This window comes from Lactuca virosa, chromosome 4 (genome assembly GCF_052849685.1).
Source record: "Lactuca virosa cultivar CGN04683 chromosome 4, Lactuca_virosa_CGN04683_v6, whole genome shotgun sequence".
NCBI classification, from domain to species: Eukaryota; Viridiplantae; Streptophyta; class Magnoliopsida; order Asterales; family Asteraceae; genus Lactuca; species Lactuca virosa.
This window is the reverse complement of record NC_136429.1, coordinates 42278256-42290246: the sequence shown is the minus strand read 5'-3', so window position 1 is coordinate 42290246 and position 11991 is coordinate 42278256. Positions and strand designations below refer to the sequence as shown.

The 11991-nt window shown below is 32.9% G+C and overlaps 1 protein-coding gene across 3 annotated transcripts; it reads left to right on the top strand.

The window, feature by feature from the left end:
- Positions 1 to 3613: 3613 nt before the first annotated feature.
- PHYLLO (2-oxoglutarate decarboxylase/hydro-lyase/magnesium ion-binding protein) lies at positions 3614 to 10900 on the top strand. Of its 3 annotated transcripts, XM_079041199.1 has the most exons (25): positions 3614 to 3813; positions 3914 to 4108; positions 4227 to 4544; positions 4620 to 4734; positions 4888 to 4982; positions 5080 to 5133; positions 5238 to 5309; positions 5391 to 5495; positions 5570 to 5764; positions 5842 to 5940; positions 6020 to 6574; positions 6662 to 6886; positions 6995 to 7294; positions 7371 to 7438; positions 7524 to 7682; positions 7763 to 7999; positions 8088 to 8193; positions 8260 to 8415; positions 8501 to 8749; positions 8837 to 9004; positions 9086 to 9229; positions 9298 to 9744; positions 9833 to 10275; positions 10350 to 10457; positions 10554 to 10900. In XM_079041199.1, the coding sequence occupies exons 1-25, from the start codon at positions 3664 to 3666 to the stop codon at positions 10768 to 10770; spliced, it is 4980 nt and encodes a 1659-aa protein (XP_078897325.1). In that variant the 5' UTR covers positions 3614 to 3663; the 3' UTR covers positions 10771 to 10900. The 3 variants fall into 3 exon arrangements, with proteins under 3 accessions (XP_078897325.1, XP_078897326.1, XP_078897327.1); XM_079041200.1 differs by lacking the exons at positions 3614 to 3813; positions 3914 to 4108; positions 4227 to 4544 and having other exon boundaries at positions 4883 to 4982; XM_079041201.1 differs by lacking the exons at positions 3614 to 3813; positions 3914 to 4108; positions 4227 to 4544; positions 4620 to 4734; positions 4888 to 4982 and having other exon boundaries at positions 5086 to 5150.
- Positions 10901 to 11991: the final 1091 nt, after the last annotated feature.

Genomic DNA, 11991 nt, shown 5'->3' with positions numbered 1-11991 from the left:
TGAATCATTGGTAATGGTTAGGATCAAAGAGGGACAAAATATGATGTTATAAGTTTAAATCATGCACATTGACGTCCTAGGGGACATCTAAAACGCCATGTAGGATACTAAGCCATTCTAAATTGCCCATGACGTCTTCGATAGGCGTCTTAGACAAAATCTTGGGTAAAATCTTACCAAATCTTCTGTATTGATGCTAATTAAGTAGTATAGGCATAATGTAAGATGTAGGGTAATGTAGGGACGTTTAGACACGTTATAATTCTCATTTAACATATGATTATGTGGTACATTAAAGTCTCTTTAAACATAAAAAGCAAAGTGGAGCAACAACATATGTGGTTGAGGTGAGTACTACTAAATACATGTCATATATATATATATATATACATACATATATATATATATATATATATATATATATATATATAATGTGATTTCAAAGAAACATGACATTTTGAAGCTTTTCGTGATGTCGAAGCTTTCGGTAGCCAAATATCAACATCAACAGGTGTGTTGAGATTAAGGAAAGAATGGGTAAGACCACATGAGGTTGTAATTATTTTGCTCGGGGTCCCACAGATGGCGCCACTTGATGTAACCTAGTTCTTCGTCACGGGGCTGTTCGAGTTGTAGCTTCTATTGTGTGTTTCGATACCGCTAGCAAGCCTCGATTTGATACTTGTTACATTCATAAACGAGATCGTTAGAGTCGTTCACGCACTTGCGTCCCGGGAGCGGCCTCCGACGATAAAGTTAGTATCGATATGAAATGGTGGGTCGGGTCCTTCGAGTGGAAGGAACCTGATCGTATGGAGAGAGAGAGAGAGAGAGAGAGAGAGAGAGAGAGAGAGAGAGAGAGAGAGAGAAAGATTTAGAGCTTACTTTTGGATTTGGGTTGAGAGGTATATATATAGTCGGCTGTACCTTTTTCTTGGAGAGGAAGTTCAACAGTTGACCATGTGAAGGTTGAGGTGACCGATGTACTTTTCGCTTTGGGAAGGAGCAGTCAAGAACTACCGATGACCGAACCATCAAAACAACCGAACCATGGTAAAACGACTGAACCATGGTAAAACGACCGAACCGTCGTGAAATGGACGAACCATCGTGAAATGGCCGAACCATTTCTAAAAGGTCGATGAGATATATACATATCAACACCATATAAGTGGAAAAGATGGTAGATAAAATTCTTACGAATAGTCTATTGGAAAAATGACTTGTGAGGGTAATTACTTTTTCGTTTTGTTCACGTTTAGGTAAATTTTTTTTGTACACATTTGACCATTTAACTTGTTAAATGTATTCATATATTACCAATAACACATTTAACAAGTTAAATGGTTAAATGTGTAAAAAAAACGAAAGTTGCCTAAATGTGAACTTTTTTTTTTTTTTTTTACAAATTTCTTACAAGTTTTATTTATTTATTTATTATTATTTACATTTTCCTATAATTTTTTTATAACTTTCATACAACTATTTTAAAACTTTATTTTACAATATTTTTAAAGCTTTTCATAGATTTTGTATAACAATTTAATAATTTTTATAACATTTAAAATACTTTCATTAAACTCTAGTTTAGAACGTTGTATTTAGAAAATTAAAAAGTTTATAAACTTCTAATTAAAAAAGTATAAAAAGTTGTAATAATTTTAAAATATTTACATTATATAGTTTTTTTTGTGTTTTTTATTTGATATGTAATATTTTCTTTTTATTTTTTTAAAAGATTTGCCATACTTATTAGACAAAACTGCAAAAATGGTCCCTGTGGTATGCATTTTTTGGGGGTTTTAGTCCAAACCATGACTTTTTTGGATTAATGGTCATTTTGAGCTAGTTTGTATGTGGAAAAGGTCCCTCCCCAAATTGAAAAGACTAAAATACCCTTAATAAATTTATTTTTCATTTTTCTTTCTTTTTTTTTATCTATTTTATAGTTAATAAATAAATACAAAAAATAACTCTCTCTCTCTCTCTCTAGATTAGTGTTCCAGTTTATCTCTCATTTGGAACGACCACCATCAACTGGAACCATCTCTCGTTCTTTATCCTAATCTAACAAACATACACACACTATAGACTAGAAGCCTCATTCTTTCTGATAGATTTGATGATGATTTGGAGGCTTGATATTTGAAGGGTACAAATCCAAGTTCATCCCCCTACCAGATCGGCATCACTATTTCCATCGAGACCAAGCATCCACCTTTAATGGAGCCTCCACCGACAACAATTAAGTTTCGCTCCTCTCCACCATTTCTTATTCTTCTGCCTAATCTGACACTTTGATCTCCACCATTGGACCAGGGGCATCGGGGACCAGATGACGATGATGAAGAATTACATGCAAATCGGTGGTGGGTATGACGGTGCATAGAGTCGGAGATGTAGCCATGTGGAACAAATCAATTCTCCATCAGTGAGATGCGATTCCATCGATAATTAATCTGTTAATGGCACTAGGAAGAAAAATTGATCAAAGCATGTTGCAGATTCTTGATTTTTGTGTGCTCATCGATGATAGAGGGTTGGGCCATTGCTTCTTCTTCCCTGGTGAAGGGAGAATACCATATTGAAATCCACAAAAATCAAACACATTTCATCCAATTTCAAACCCAAACTCACCTCTGTTCCTATTCTCCAGTTACAAATCCAGACCTGCGTAAGGGCTTCTGTCCATGTTGTTCATCATCGGTAATACACACAATTAGGGCTCCATCTTCACTCAAGAACATATTAGAGTTTTATTACCACCAAGTTGTCGCAGCTCTAAACCCATTTTCTCAACACCACCAGACCACCACCATTAGAGAAATTAGGGTTCTTAAGGAGAAAGGGGCGAGGAACAACATAAATCGAAGCAGATCTCTATACACAATCGAAGTTTTGAGATCTAAGTTCAATACACACACGAAACTGAAAAAACTCACACTTGAAGGAGACAAAAATGTTGTAAACCCAGTTGAAGAAATATGAACTTGTGTGTCTTTTATCTCTGATTTGCAGGTCTAGTTTAATAGTGTGGTGGTAGACGATGGGAATGATGATGTGAATGGGGTATTGGTTTTCGATGAACTGTAACAAATATGAGTTTGCAGGTGGTGTGTTGATGGTGAAAAGATGACAGACCTGTGGGAAGAAGATGAAGGAGTAGCTGGGTTTTTTTGGTCAGAGAGAGAGAGAGAGAGAGGTGGGTCCCATATTTTTTATTAATAAAACTTTAATTTAAATTGAAAAAAACATAAAAATTTATCAGAAGGGTATTTTAGTCTTTTCAGTTACCGAAGGACCAAAATCACAAGCAAACTACCTCAACAGGACCCCAAATCCAAAAAAGTCATGATTTGGACTAAAACCCAAAAAAAATGCATACCATAGGAACCATTTTTGCAATTTTGTCTAATTATTACCTATTTAATTTATTTAATTTTATTGTTAGATACTATTTATTTTAAAAATATTACGTGTGCTTAAAAAAAAAAAGAAAAAAAACTTATAAGAGATTGTATAAAATATTTCATAAAATATATTTATTAATTACCTAAACACGAGGCGTGCAATCTTTTAAAACTGCACTTCGTTAATTTTATCCTATCGGAAAACGCCTTTAAGCCCTGAAAACCCTGTTTCCTTATCCTCTAAGGTGACACTATGAATCTCCAGATCAAGCTACATTCTTCTCCCCCTTCCTTCCTACATTTCCATACTATCACCTTTCTGCCTTCTAAAACCAACATCACCATACCCTCCCGCAATCGCTTCACATTTCTTCGTCAGCGCCGAAATGCTCCGAATTTCAAGGTCCAAATTATGAATTTCCATGTGCATTCAGCGTTTGCTTCCTGTTTTCCTTTAATAATTTTTCCGATTTTGTAAGAAATATATGATTTTGTGTGTATAGATTGTGAGAAGTTCAATGCAAGTAAACGAAGTTAAATTCATGGAGGCGGAGGAGGCCGAACTACTCCTGGCTACCTGCATTACGCGTACATTGCCTCCAGCACTGACGCTAGTATCCGGACTCGAAAAGATTAGAGATTCGGTTGAGGAATTGAAGGCGAAACCTCGTGCTAAAGCTGGAATGTACAGATATCAGGTTTTCAGATTTATTCAATTTTGATTAGACACATATACTTAAGAATTTCACTTGTCTTATGCTTGTTCTAGCAAATTTCTTACGTTATCTGTTCAAAATATTGACTTGCCATTTGCAGATTGCTGTATCCCCTGGTTCAAGAGCATTGAGTTTGTTTTGCAGTCAAGATCCATCACTAGGAGTATTTCCTCAGTTTTTTGTTTCTACAGAGGTTGAGAAGCCAACCAATAAATTTCTCTCATTTACTAGAAGTCATGGAGTCTTTGGAATTGGTGCTGCAGTTTTCATCAAGACTCCTTTTTCCTCTACCTCAACAGAGGGCATTTCTTTCAGAAAATATCAGTCCCTTGATTCAGCACATCTGAAGGCTTATGGTTTATTTGGCCACAATTCTTTAAAGTATGAGAATATATCACCCTACATGTTCATTCCCCAAGTAATCCACATAACCATACTTTTAAATTAAATTTTAAGACATTCATGATTTTAATTGAATTTCAAAATTTTACAGATAGAATTAGTCGAGTCTGATGGGTTATCCATATTATCCGCCACACTAGCATGGAATGACTCTTCCCTTTATCCATATGACAAGGCTTTTGATGTTGTTAACTATCTCACAACAGGTATTTTATGGCTATCTTCTCTACTCTCTAGTGTTTAATATTTTATACAGAATACAGACCTATAGTTTGAATAACTACACTCATGCTATAGGTGTCTGTTATGTATTTCATGTGCACAATTGTCATATTTTACAAAATTTTCTTTTAGGCCAGCTCTTACAAGGCCCAATGCAAATGAATGTCTGAACAAATCCGTTAATGCTGTTCTAAAAAAGTTCAACATGGTGGAGGATAAACATGCACAAATGGTACATACATTAACATTCACTTACACTACAAATTAACTTAACTACTCTAGTTATATAAACTTTTTTAATCATATAAATGGTAGCACTCGTCTTGTAGGTATATACAGATGCTCTTTTGCTGAGGGAAGGTTGCCTTAACCACATGGAACTGGTATCTTCTTTATCCTGGTAATTATTTAACTTCAATATTTCTCTCTTCACTTTTTAATCTTGTGGATAAATTTATCCTTCTTAAATTCCCTTTTTACTCCATAGGAAAACACTTCATCATCATCGTGTCAGTTCTCCCTAAGACTTTCAGCTACTGTAGCTGTCTGCAATAACATGGTATGGTAGAATTATAATTTATACCTTTTGTACATAATTACATGCTACATTTGTTTATATTTTATAAAATTTCAAAAACAGTTGGATCAGTTCAGAGATATAGCTCATTCTTTAAAACAATCTTCAAACATCAATACATTGTGGGCATCACTTATAATCGAAGAATGCTATCGACTCGGTTTAACTGTAAGATAAATGATAAATTTCATTTCCTTTTTCCTGTTTAAAAAATCTAACTTTTTAAATTTTTTTTTATTTAGTATTTTTGTATAGCTCCAGGATCACGTTCCACTCCACTAGCCGTTGCTGCAACTTCTCACCCTATGACAAATTGCATTGCATGCTTTGATGAAAGATCACTTGCTTTTCATGCTATTGGTTATGCAAAAGGCTCTCAAAAACCAGCTGTGGTTATAACCTCATCAGGCACTGCAGTTTCAAATCTTTTACCTGCTGTAAGTCTGTAAAAAAATCATAATTTTATACCCTTTTCCATTTTTTATAAAAAGGTGGATAATTTACACTTTTACAGGTAGTGGAAGCTTCCCAAGATTTTTTACCTCTTCTATTACTCACAGCAGATCGCCCCCCTGAGCTTCTGGATACTGGAGCCAACCAAGCAATTAATCAAGTATGTTAATCAATAATTAATGATTATTATTTATTAGTTTTGTTTCTAAATATTCATTTCTAAACTTTTTTTTTTCTAGGTTAACATATTTGGGTCATTTGTGAGGCAATTTTTCAATCTTCCTGTACCCACTGATGAAATTTCTGCAAGAATTGTTTTAACAACTTTTGACTCTGCTGTATATCATGCCACGTCATCACCTTGTGGACCTGTACATATCAATTGTCCTTTCAGGGAGCCTCTAGAAAACACACCAAAAGAATGGAGTCAAATTTGTTTAAAAGGATTAGAGTTTTGGGTATCAAGTAGTCAACCATTTACAAACTATTTCCAACCTCATGATTCTTTCACACATGGTGATGTAGCAGATGTGTTAGGTATAATAGAAGGTGCAAAACATGGGATTCTGCTAATTGGTGCGATTTTTAAAGAGGATGATATATGGGCATCTTTATTATTAGCTAAACACCTTAAATGGCCAGTTTTTGCTGATATTTTATCAGGTTTAAGGTTGAGAAAATATAAAAATTCTCTTTTGAAACTCAATGAGAGTATTCTTTTTGTTGATCATTTGGATCATTTGCTACTTTCTCCTGAAGTCAGAAATCGGATAAATCCAGATGTTATTCTTCAGGTATAGTTACAGAAAATATACTGGTCAGGTCAACTTAATTTGTTTGACTTTTTGATGGGTTTATTATTTATAGTTTTTTGAATACAGATTGGAAGCCGAATAACAAGCAAACGTGTTTCACAGATGATACAAGATTCTTCTCCATGTCAATATATATTAGTGGATAACCATCCTAATCGACATGATCCCTCACATGTAATTACACATAGGATTCAAGGTCATATCCGTCATTTTACCAATTGTGTGATGAGATCTTGCACAACCAAAATCAACACCCAATGGACAAGTTTCCTGTGTTCAGTAAACATGATGGTAAACTGTAAACTGTAAACAGTAAACAGTTATTAGTTTCAGTCTTGAAATCTGATACAAATGCAAATTTATAACTTTTATAACTTTTATGGATTTTAAATTTTGTAGGTTGAGTGGGAGATATCATTTTTAATACATTCAGAGAACAATTTGAGTGAACCTTATGTTGCTCATGTAACTTCAGAATCTGTTGAATTTGGATCTACAATGTTCATAGGAAATAGCATGCCAATACGCGATGCAGATATGTATGGAAGTAGTCATGGAAAGGGTAGTTATGGTAAAATTACCAAATTACCCTCAGGTTTTCCATTCTCCTGGATACAGGTGGCTGGAAACAGAGGTGCTAGTGGTATCGATGGTTTACTCAGTACTGCTATTGGTTTTGCTGTAGGCCACAACAAAAAAGTGAGTATAGTATCTGGTTTTTTTTATTTATTTTTTTCTTTTTTATATTTAATGTTTTCTACAATTTTGGATTCAGGTTTTTTGTGTGATTGGAGATGTTTCCTTTTTACATGATACTAATGGATTAGCACTTTTGAAACAAAGGTACAAATTATATATTTCTCAGATTTTTGAATTCTGTTTATATTTATATTTATGTGTTTGCTAAATTTCTTGTTTTTTTTTGAAGGATTTCAAGAAAACAGATGACAATAATTGTGATCAACAACCATGGGGGTGCGATTTTTAGTCTTCTACCCATTGCAAATAAAGCTGAAGAAAAAATACTGAATCAATATTTTTACACATCTCATGATGTTGGAATTCACAACTTATGTATTGCACATGGGTAATGATCATCATTCATCAATTCATATTTCATCATCACTTCTGATTGCTAATTTGAGATTATTTATTATTCACATCAAGTGTAAAGCATGTACATGTCAGCACAAAATCCGAGCTCCAAAAGGCTCTGTTAAATTCTCAACATGAAGAAAGTGATTGTGTTATAGAAGTTGAGAGCTCCATTGATGCCAATAAAAATTTTCATAGTAATTTAAGACAATTTTCATGTCAAGCAGCAGGGAATTCTTTATCCATTATTTCACAGCTATCAGTTCTCAATTCAATTAAAGTTCATAAACTGGAGTTTTTTCAATACAGGTCAGCTTTTTACTAAAAAAATGGATCTATCATCTATAAAGATTTATTATAAATTTATAATGTACAAATTATTATCATGTTATGACAGAATTCAACTCTGTGCTCCATTGACAACTACTGTTGTTAATGACAATTATCGAGAAGGATTTGTGCTAACTTTGTATCTTGAAGATGGAAGTACTGGAATTGGAGAGGTAAATTTTATCTTTTTCTATTTAAAGTTTTTCATTATTTTATTTATTTATTGTTCACAATGACAGGTGGCACCACTTGGGACCCACAAGGGAACTCTTCAAGATGCACAAGAGCAACTTCAGTTTCTTACTCATGTTATAAAAGGAGCCACTTTACATTCATCTCTTCCTCTTCTAAATGGATCTTTCTCTTCATGGATATGGACCAATTTAGGAATCCCAGTATGTACAACCATTTTCCTCCAGTAAATTTTTTTTTTTACAAAGTTTGTTAAAAGTCTTGAATTTTTTTTTTAATGATATTTAGCCAGATTCTATTCTTCCAAGTGTTAGATGTGGTTTGGAAATGGCGATTCTTAATGCTATAGCTTCAGTACAAGGTTGTTCTTCTACTATGTTAAATATCCTTCACCCTTCAGCACCCAAACAAGAAAGTCCTCAAAAGTCATCAAATATTACAATTTGTGCCCTTCTTGACTCTAATGGAACTCCTTCAGAAGTCGCTTATCTTGCATCCAAACTTGTTGAAGAAGGTTTCACTACAATCAAACTAAAAGTAAGCAAAAATTTGTTCTTGTTTTGTTTCTACTATCATATGAAAGTAAGTAATTTCCATTTCCCATTTTCTATAATAAAATGACAGGTGGCACGTAGGGCCCATCCTATTGAAGATGCTGAAGTCATACAAGAAGTAAGGAAGAAAATTGGTTTCCATATTCAACTTCGTGTTGATGCAAATCAAAAATGGTCCTTTAATGATGCTCTTCAATTTGGTTCTTATGTGAAGGAATGTGAACTTCAATATATTGAGGTGTTTATTATTTATTATTTTATTCTTGGTTGATGATAATGTTTATAATAAAAATATAAAAATCTACTTTCCAAATTTCAGGAGCCTGTGAATGATGAAGATGATATAATTAAATTTTGTGAAGAAAGTGGAATACCTGTAGCCCTAGATGAAACCATTGACAATCTTCAAGAAAATCCTCTTCAAGCTCTTTCAAGATTCACACATGACAAAATTGTTGCTGTTGTAAGTAAATGATTAATGATTAATTGTTACATATTAATTAAGTAATTTATTTAATTGCCACTTTTCAGGTAATTAAACCAAGCTTTGTTGGTGGATTTGAGAAGGCTGCATTCATTGCAAGGTGGGCCCACCAGCATGGAAAAGTAGCTGTTGTCAGTGCTGCATTTGAAAGTGGAATATCTTTGTCAGCTTATGTTCAATTTTCTTTTTTTCTTGAAATGAAAAATAAAGATATTTGCAAAATAATGAATAAGGAAATTGTATCTGATGTGGCACATGGCCTTGGAACATACAAGTGGCTCAAAGATGATGTCATCATCACCGAGTCATTGTGTTTTACGAAAAGTCAAGCTTCTGTTTTTGATGCCGGTCAAACTTTGACCAACTTCAAAATCAATCGGAATTCGGTATTCCGGAGTTTTGAGAGTGAGAAACTACGGAATTATACACAAAAGGTGGATGTTGAGGGTATCACATTTTCCATCAATGTGAATGAGGTTGGAGACGAAAAAAATGTAAGAAATTTTATAATTTAATTTGTTTTAGCAGAAGTATATGATGTTTTTTTTTTTTTTTTTTTTTTTTTTTTTTTTTTTAATGTAGGATAATGTTATTGTATTTCTTCATGGATTCCTTGGGAGTAGTGAAGATTGGATTCCCATCATGAACGCCATGTCAGCATGTTCTAGATGTATCGCAATCGACCTCCCTGGTCATGGTTGTTCAAAGATTGATGACGTGGCACAAGGAGTTGAGCTTTCAATGAAGGTAGTTGCAGACATGCTACAGAAACTGTTCCGTGTTCTAACCCCTAAAAAAGTGACACTTGTCGGATACTCCATGGGAGCAAGGATCACTTTATACATGGCTTTAAAATTCAACAATATGGTAAAAGGTGTAGTGATGATATCTGGAAGCCCTGGATTGGATGACGTGGCAAAAAGAAAGGCTAGAAGTGTTAAAGACGATGCTTTAGCATGTGCACTTGTTTCATATGGTGTTGAATTATTCATTGAGACATGGTATTCTGGAGAGATGTGGGAAAGGTAATTTAATATTTAAAAAAAAATAAAAAAAAAATTATAGTTAGTTTGAGTTTATAAATTTATGCATGACGCAGCTTAAGAAGCCATCCACAATTTGAGCAAATAGTTGCTGACCGGTCAAAACATGATGACGTGTCAGGTCTTGCAAAAACACTCTCTGACTTGAGCACAGGAAGACAGCCGTATGTTTGATCAATATATATATATATATATTCATAAATAAATAAATAATGCACTTATTGTTTTGGTATATGATTAATTATGAGTTTTGATGATAGGTCATTGTGGGAAGATCTAAAGCATGTGAAATCCCCTGTTGTGGTTATTGTTGGTGAGAGAGATGAGAAATTTAAGAAGATTGGTGAGAGGATGTGCGTGACACTTGGCAAGAGTAGAGTGGTTGAGGTTCCTAATTGTGGCCATGCTGTTCATATAGAGAACCCACTCCTTGTAATCCGATCGATAACAGAGTTTCTCACAAGACTTGATTCATAAACAGAGCCATTTATATGCATTACTCAAAATAATAAATAATTTCAAACTTTGAGGGTCGATTCCCTTGATTTGTATACAACTTTATATGTTTTTTGGTTTGTTTATTTATTTATTTATTTTTTCAATCTAAGATGTGAAACTAGTCTAATTTTGCCAACAAAAATTGGACATAATATAGTTTTTTAATTATGAAAACAATGATATTTATTTTAGATTTTAAGTCTTTTACATAATTTTTCCATAAAGACTAGATTAATAAGTAACATTAAAGTGAAAACTTTTATTCGGAGTAAATGATTTTTGTTTTTTTTTTTTTTTTAGTTTAAGCCATATTTGACACAATAATTTAAATATTGTTGATACTGACATTAAAAAGTCCATGAACCTGATTCAAGTTCAAGTTCATCATCAGTATATATAGAAAGCACTATCATTCACCCTTCCTCTGTGTCATTGCTTGTTGTAGCCGTTATCAATACGTGTGGAAATCCAAAAAGTCTATTGACTGATAGGATTCATGGGAATTCCAAACATCTTGTAACTTACAAGATGAATATAAATTCGTGATTCTATTGGTATCCCCATCTATTATTAATTATATAAGATGTTTGGTTTATTCAATTAAACTACGTTCTTAATCTAAGTTCTTTTTTTAGCTAATAAAAATTTTAAACCGCCAATAACAAAAATGAAATTCGCATTATATAAAAATTGAAAATAGGACTGAAAAATCAACTATAGCCTGTAGGATACCATCAAATGCATGTGTATCATGCTAAATTATATTCTGTTTTAAATGTGTATCATATTTACTTCACATTAATCTAATTAGTCCCTATGCATGTAACAAATGAGAATAATATATTAAAACATTAAAAAGATAGATATTTAAAGACAAAATATGTGACGTATACACTACTCATTTCAAACAATTTTTATTTCAAATATATGAAAAAAAAACCTAGTATACGAAAACCTAGTTATAGATAAAACTTGTAATATTTTCTTATACTTTTTATTTTTCTATAAATATTAAAAAGATAATAAATTAACACAAGTTCGAAAAATTTATATAAAAATAATAAATTTACCAAAGGTTGAGTTTTTCACTTTAAAACCTAACATAAAGTCATGATGAATCATGGTTGAACAAAATAAAAATTAATACGTTATAAATAAAAATATAATTTCCAAGATATTTTACCCCATATAAATTGACAT